Raw genomic sequence first — 7,524 nt, forward strand, 5'->3', positions numbered from 1 at the left:
TTTAAGAAAAATTCGATTTTTTTTATTGCATAAATACATAGTAGGGATCTTGCTCTAGATGCTGGTAAAGTGTTTTTATCGTACCGCCGTTTTTAAAGGGTTTAAAGGGCCTACCCTCCCTCCCCCCGGCAGCCACATGCTGCGCACGACCATTGTTTACATACGTTTTGACCATATTTTACCCTATTTTTTTGCGTTTGATACACTCATAAATTTTTCTCTTACGTCCGGCATGCACGTGAGTATGTGGTGTGAGGAAGTTCAGCCTGCACGACTGGCAGTGGCCTGAGCCTTACAAAGTAAAGGATATGTACACGTTAGCTTGCCGCATTCACTAATTTGCCGTGTGAAATTCGCATCTATTTTTCAGTGAAGAGATATTTGAAGATATTAGCCATGCCTAAGCTATCCAAACAAAAGGCACACTTGCAGAAGATAAGAACGTCTACATTAGCAACTCAAGGGGAGAAAGAAAGAACCCCAGCATCAACTTTGTTATCACCACCTCCGCCACCACCACTAGTACTCCCTCCAGCAGCTCTCTCCCTTCCATCTACATCCACATCCTCAGCACCTGATCCTCTGTCCTCTACACCTATATCAGACAAGTTGTCTCTACGCAAACAACTGTTTGCTAACAAGTGGCTACAAGGATGCCTCCTTGTTGCAACACCTTGGGTTTAGAGTCTCAAACCTCACAGTGATGTCCCTGATGCAGCAAGAGCCTGTTCCAACACCAGAAAGGAAACCCAAGAAAAGAATGAGAGCTGAATCCCAGCAATAAGACTACCTTGCTGGGTCATTCTAGACCAAGAACTCAAACTTTGCGACAAAGAGTGAGGTGGCGGCTTATGAGACCCTCACTTTGAGTGGATAATATCCTACACTGTAGGAGGGTACAAAGTGCCTGAGTTACTTGAAAGATGCAAAATCATCATGAAAATACAATGGAACCTGTTTTCAATGGGTCTTAGGAGGTCCAATGTAAAATTTAGTCAAACTAAGGGAAAAAAAAAAAAAACTTTAACACTCATTTCTGAAAAATGTAAGTTTTTGATACTCAAAGTCTATCTTCTCCCTCAATTTTCAACCGATTTTTGCATATGAGATCTCTATTAATAGCTAGATAAATGACAAAAAATAAAATAGAGAGTTTTTTTGCATATGTTAAATAATTTATTTTAATAACGTGTCAAAGTCAAAAATTTGCTTTTTTTCGATAATTTTATATATATTTTTTTTCCTCGGCGTTAAACAAAGATATTAAAAAAAGCTTTCTATTTTGTTTTTTTATATATGTAGAAGATTCTTTTGCTGTAAAATGAAAGACATCGAATAAAAATTGTAAGAGGAGATAGGATTTGAAAGAAGCCCAAAAATATGGTATTTTTTACGTTTTTTATTAAAAAAATAAAAAACAACTCATCAGATCTGAATAAAACTCATGCTGTGAAGGTTTCCTCAGACCTAGATATCACACAGAAAAAATCAGCAAGATCCTTCGGAAAAAAAAAAAATTGGGCGGGGGGGTCCCCTTAAAGCTTATAATAGTGCATATCTTACTAGTATTCCTTGAGGGAACTATCATATACACTGACCTGAGACACCTCAAGGGCTAAAGAGCTCTTTTCACAAACAGACCTTATATTGCACTGGTGTGATCAGATCATAGAAACTGCTAAGAGTGTATGTCTCACTTGTGTCCTTCAGGACAGATATCATATACACTGGTATATTAACCGGATCTGAAACAAATTAAAGACTAAAGAACTGTTTCGGAAGTTTTTGAAATATAATAAGGATTGAAACTGTGTAGATATTTACATAACTGCATATCTGAATGATACCTTCATTCTAGCAAAAAATATACTTTTATCTCCCTCTTGAGCTTACACAAATGAGGGAACGAGGTCATTAAAAGAGGTCTACAAGCGAGAACCCATATTTAAGACCTCAATTTAGAGATTTGTGCGACATAGAGCCAAATGGTTATTAGAGTTATGGCAACATTGGGGATGTTGTATGTTGTGTGTTGGAAATTGCAATATACAGCACCGGAATCCTCATGAGAATTGAATATGTGGACCAGTTTGATAGTGGCATGGTGCGGCCGCTTAGGATGCTGCGTGATGCAATGTTGTAAACTAATGCGAAGCAACAGTTCCCTTGTGAAAAGTTATATTTAATGACCTGTTTGCATGTAGGTAGTGTTTGTAAGGGTGTATGTGTGTGTATATTTGTGTGTGTGTGTGTGTGTGTGTATGTGTGTGTATGTATGTGTGTGTGTGTGTGTGTGTGTGTGTATGTGTGTGTGTGTGAGTGTGTGTGTGATATGCTACGTGTAAAACTTTTCATATTTTATCTAGTTTGCAATTTTCAAGCAGTTCACTCTAAGCACCTCTCTACCTTTTGTCCTTTTCCTCTTTCTTCATCTATCCTCTACTCTCAACTTACCTTCCACCAGAAAATGATCTGATATTCCCCAACTCTCTCCCGTTAGAACATGTACATCCTTAACTCTTCCTATTACACTCATAACACTTTCCATCCACCACCCTTTCCAATGTGTACTTATGCTTGACTTTCTTCCTAAACACCATCAGCTCTCCACTACGATTCTTTCCTGGAATTCCACATTTCCCAACCACTCCGTTTGGGAATGGATGCTAAGATGAGATTGTATGAATGAGTGATTGTGCCGACAGCACTTTATGGGGTAGAAACATGCAACATAAGAGAGGAAGAGAGAAGGAGTTTGAATGTGTTTGAGATGAGGTGTCTGAGAAATATGATAGGGGTTACTAGGCTGGATAGAGTGAGAAATGAGGAGGTGAGGAGGAGAACAGTGGTGGAAAGGGAGCTGGGAGATAGGGTTGATGAAAGAGTATTGGGATGGTTTGGACACATGGAAAGAATGAGTAAAAATGACTAGTAAATGAGGTGTAGAAAACGGATGTGGAGGGAGTGAACATAAGGGGGCATCCTAGGATGAGATGAATGGATTGGGTAAAAGGGGCTTTGGGGAAGAGGGGAATGTCTGTTGAGGAAGGACGGGAGAGGACAGAAGACAGGGGTGAATGGAGAATGGTTGTATATGGATAATATTGTGATACATGAGGTGGAATGGGTGGGGGATGGGGGGTGAGGGAGTATGTGTGAGAAAAATTTGACACCACCCGAAGGGATTTCTCTCCGTCTTCTCCTTTTCTGCAAGAGGAGACGGAGATGGGGGTAGCCGATTTAATGAAGCAGCCTTGCTGTGGATGTGCTGTGTCTTGCGACACTGCTTCTGACCCAGGGCAGTGGCCAAGTTGCAGGGATGACCCGTTATCCAGGAGATGCCAAGATAAGAGGGAGGAAAAAGGGTGGAGGGAAGGGGAGTATGATAGGGATGATATGGATGGGAGTGATTTTTATGCCTTTGTTTTTTTATTATCTCCCTTGTAAGTGGGTAAAAGCCTTTGGTATATGTATGTATGTATGTATGTATGTATGTATGTATGTATGTATGTATGTGTGTGTGTATGTATGTATGCAATTTTCAAATTATAGTATTTTGGGAGAAGGTCCGTGTTGTAAATTGCAGATGTAGTGCACAGCAGCAGATTTCTCGTGAGGCTTTGCATATGTGGATTAGTTTGCATGTGGCTAAGTGCATCAGTTTGGGGAGATTTTGCATGTTGCGTTTCGCAAGCTGCAATGCGCAGCAGCAAGTTCCTCGCATAAAGTTGCATGTGTGGACTAATATGCAACTGGATGAGGGATGTTTTGGTAAGTTGAATTTTTCATAAGGTGTTAAGTATTTGCATGTAGGGCGTACCTGCTAAGGGACAAGCCTAGCGAGTATACATGCCAGGATATATCCATCACCCTTTGCTTCCCTTTTAGCTAAGCTGGGAAGGAAACAATGGTGTGTGGGGTGAGAGTAGAAGGAATGGGAGTGGGTGAGTGCCTTGGCTGATTACCTTTCAAGAGACCCTTGGTTTAAACAGTAGGTAGACAGACGGCGGCTAATAGCAACTAGTAATGCAGGTATATTTTCTGTCACTAGCTTTCGTTATCTACAACATTTTTTTCTATGTAAAGGAAATAGAATATCAAAGAATAGAAACAAACGTTTATCGTAGAAACATAAATGTCTATGGACAAAATCAACAAATTAATTGTTCGGGAAAGCTGTTCTTTTCAGTGGTATCCTCCTTCATGCTTAAAAGTTACCGCGGGTCCGTAGTAGCTCGGGTGTTTGGCTTGACCCTTGTAGTCGACGTTGGCGTGGTAGCCCCACTCGTCCGTGAAGTAGTTGACTGTCTGGACCCTCCCGTCGGGGAGGTGGACGAAGTACTGTCCCTTGGCCTTGTAGCCGTCGCGGTCCTCCTGGTGGCCGAAGTTGCCCCCGTAGTCGGCCTTGACGGCGTAGTCAAAGTTGTAGTTCGGGTGGGCGTTGTGGCCGTAGCCGCCTCCGTGCCCACCTCCATGGCCATAACCACCACCGTGTCCACCGTCAGGATTGGCTACCGCCATAGCCACAAGTACGGCAAGAAGAAGGACCTGCACAATCACAAAAATACAGGGTCAGGTGAGAGAGATTAAAGAAAAGAAAATCGCATTCCCACCCCATTTAGTAAAAAAACGTTGTAGGGTACAGCCCTGTCAGTTTTGCCGATCCGCTGTTTATTTTATTTTTTTAATAAACCACGAAGACAGTGAAATTCAACTAAAATTTTGCATCCCAGGATGCCTCACGTAGGGTTCATTGACCATTTTGTATGTGGAACTATTTAAGTATATGGGAGACTTATCTATTTAGTTCATCTCGTATCCAATTCCTTTCCTTACTGTACTTTGTCTTAAGTGGATATGTGACATCTATTGCAGGTTGATGTATTGGCATTCACTATTCTTAGTGATCTGTTTCAGTGAGTTAGGTTTTTTATTTTGTCTTTCGCAATACCATTTCGGATAACATGATAGTATAGATATTCTATAATCAATGAATTAGTAAATTTCTACTGCAAAAAGCTACCCGAACTTTTGATTGCTTATTATTTCAGATGAACTATAATAAAAAAAAAAGATAATAGATAACGCAACTATCACATCTAGAACAATCTAGTATATCTATCATAAGACTTTGCCTAACGTTCTAGAGTGTTTGTTTCTGTGTAGTTGGAGATGATTTTTCTAATCCCTCATATTAAACCCATTTTCTACCCACCAGGATGCCGTCGCCGGTCGCCTGAAGGCCGCGGGTATTCTGCAAGAGAAACCAAGGGCAACGAATGGATTGCACCCTCTCTGCATGAATCACACCCTTCAGAAGTAATCCATATACCAAAACAGAAACTCACAGCTCAATTTTTACAATAAATCATATTTTCTGTAATCCGTGTGCGTAGGTGGCGTCATTGGAAGCTTGCTTGCTTGTCTCACATTCGCTTAGTTGTGGGTTCGAATCCCACACTCCTTTCCGATTCCCAGCAGTGACTGTTTGTTACATGCCCGACAGTTCCCAAAGCGCATAATAGGGCAAAGGTGACGGCTTCGGGGCAGCTACATATTGCCTCCTGGTGTAGGCTCCTCATCACCTTCATTAATCTGTATTATTTCGTAGGATGGAATACCTTGACAATTGTCACTTAACCCATTTCTGACTACCGCTGTTCTATTTTATCCCTTATCGATCCTATCAATCTAATTCATTGGCGCCCCTGTGATAGCAAATATTTACCTCCAGTTATCTTAACTGTCTCTAATCTATTTCATCTTTTATCTTAGTCTATATCCATGGCACCCCTTTGATCATTGATTAATTCAAAATATATTCTTATATGAAGGAAGATGTCGAATACGGCACAATCATTAGTTTAGAAAAATAACTAAACAAGTAAAGATAATAGATATCATAGAAAAATAAATAAAATAGGATAGGTAGGTGGTAAGCATAAAAAACTTGGAATTCGAAGACGAGTGATGATAGCCACAGCACCGAGAAGGAGAGACAGAGAGGCAGACTCAGATTGAGATGGATTGATGGCGTGGAGGAGGAGTTGGACAGAAGGGGAATAGATAAGTCAACCTTTATGAAAACAGCTCAGGAGAAGAGGAGGACACGGAGAGATTTGCTTTTGGAGGATCAGAATGAAGTGGTAATTTGAGAACCAATGAAATGAGTGAGTAGATCAACAGTTCAAAGATGTAACTAGATCTATGGGTCCTTGAGCTGAAGTTTTGCACTGAGTGAGTATATTAACAACTAAGATGATTAACTCCACTCCAATTCTCCTCAATGGGTTCCTAAGTCTTCAACTGGGTGAGTATATCAACAAGTAAGATATGCAACCCCAATGCAAATCACTCCTACGGTTTCTGAAGCTTAAGATTTTTATACTGAGTGAGTATAACGACAAGTAAGATATATAACCCGACTCCAATTCAACTCAACGATCTCTTCAACCTCAGAGTTCAGACTTACACTGCGAATCATGTTGATATGTGAGAAGTCAGTCAGCGTTCTGCGTTGCAAGTATGACACTCCTGGCACTTTTATACACGTGAATGACTGCTGACTGGCACCTTGTCTGGTGACTAGGCGTCCTTAGTCGTGTGTGAATGGAGACAAAGGACTAGTGAGGGGTCCGTTTTCATCTACACAGCCTTGAAACCATCTGAAAAAGTTACATGTTTGATTTTCCATAATTAGAGTAAATAAATTAATCTACAACGTGTTTTATTATTTCCTGTCGGGTAAAAAAAATATGAGGAATTCTTCATGCCATGTAAAATTTTCTTATAGTAATTTACCTATTTGAAGAAAGTACGCCTATATACCAAGTGGCTTCTTTCCCCTTATAAGGTAGGTTGCCAATCAAGCACACACCTTCATCGACCCATTTCACTCTCGTCCACAAACAATCGTTCTGTATCTAATCATAATCAGAAAAACACATCTTCAATTGCGTTTTAGTATTTCATCTTGTCTAGAAATGTGCTATTCCTTATACTAAGATAAGTTCTATTTTAGGGATTTTTCCAATGATTATCATTTTGTCATGTCTTTAATTCTATTCTGGTCGATATTGTGTAAGTTTGCTTTTTGAATTGTGTTGCAAGAAGTGAATTTTCTCTCTTCTATTCTTTTTTAAGTGATTGATTTGAACTGCCTTTGTTCCGTTAGGTCAATTTTTTTTTATATATATTCCATAAAAAATACAGGTGGTTCCCAACTCAAACCCTGACCCAAACCGAAGTACAATAATATTCTCTCTCTCTCTCTCTCTCTCTCTCTCTCTCTCTCTCTCTCTCTCTCTCTCTCTCTCTCTGTCTGTCTCTCTCCGTACCCCCATCTCGGTGTACTATTTATTTTTTTCTCTCTTCAGTGTCCTCCCATTTCAGCTCTTCCTGATCTCTCTTTTCCTCTCTTGTGTATTCTACTTCACTCACATCTGTCTTTCGCCAGTCCTTCAGTTTGTCTTTTTTCCTATTTCTCCACGCCAGGAATAAAGCTAACAGACCATTAGGTTTCAT

At 40.2% G+C, this 7,524-nt stretch overlaps 2 protein-coding genes across 2 annotated transcripts in view; both read right to left on the reverse strand.

The window, feature by feature from the left end:
• LOC143035700 (uncharacterized) overlaps window positions 1-1,722 on the reverse strand; it is a 5,524-nt gene extending 3,802 nt beyond the window's left edge. The window contains exon 1 of the mRNA XM_076202567.1: window positions 1,642-1,722. Within this exon, the coding sequence (XP_076058682.1) occupies window positions 1,642-1,722 (81 nt within the window). The remainder of the gene's footprint in view (window positions 1-1,641) is intronic.
• Window positions 1,723-4,185: 2,463 nt separating this feature from the next.
• On the reverse strand, window positions 4,186-4,521 carry LOC143035704 (pro-resilin-like). Its single transcript, XM_076202583.1, has one exon. The coding sequence runs from the start codon at window positions 4,519-4,521 to the stop codon at window positions 4,186-4,188; it is 336 nt and encodes a 111-aa protein (XP_076058698.1).
• Window positions 4,522-7,524: the final 3,003 nt, after the last annotated feature.

Source organism: Oratosquilla oratoria, chromosome 2 (genome assembly GCF_046742065.1).
Source record: "Oratosquilla oratoria isolate Oo_2021 chromosome 2, ASM4674206v1, whole genome shotgun sequence".
NCBI classification, from domain to species: Eukaryota; Metazoa; Arthropoda; class Malacostraca; order Stomatopoda; family Squillidae; genus Oratosquilla; species Oratosquilla oratoria.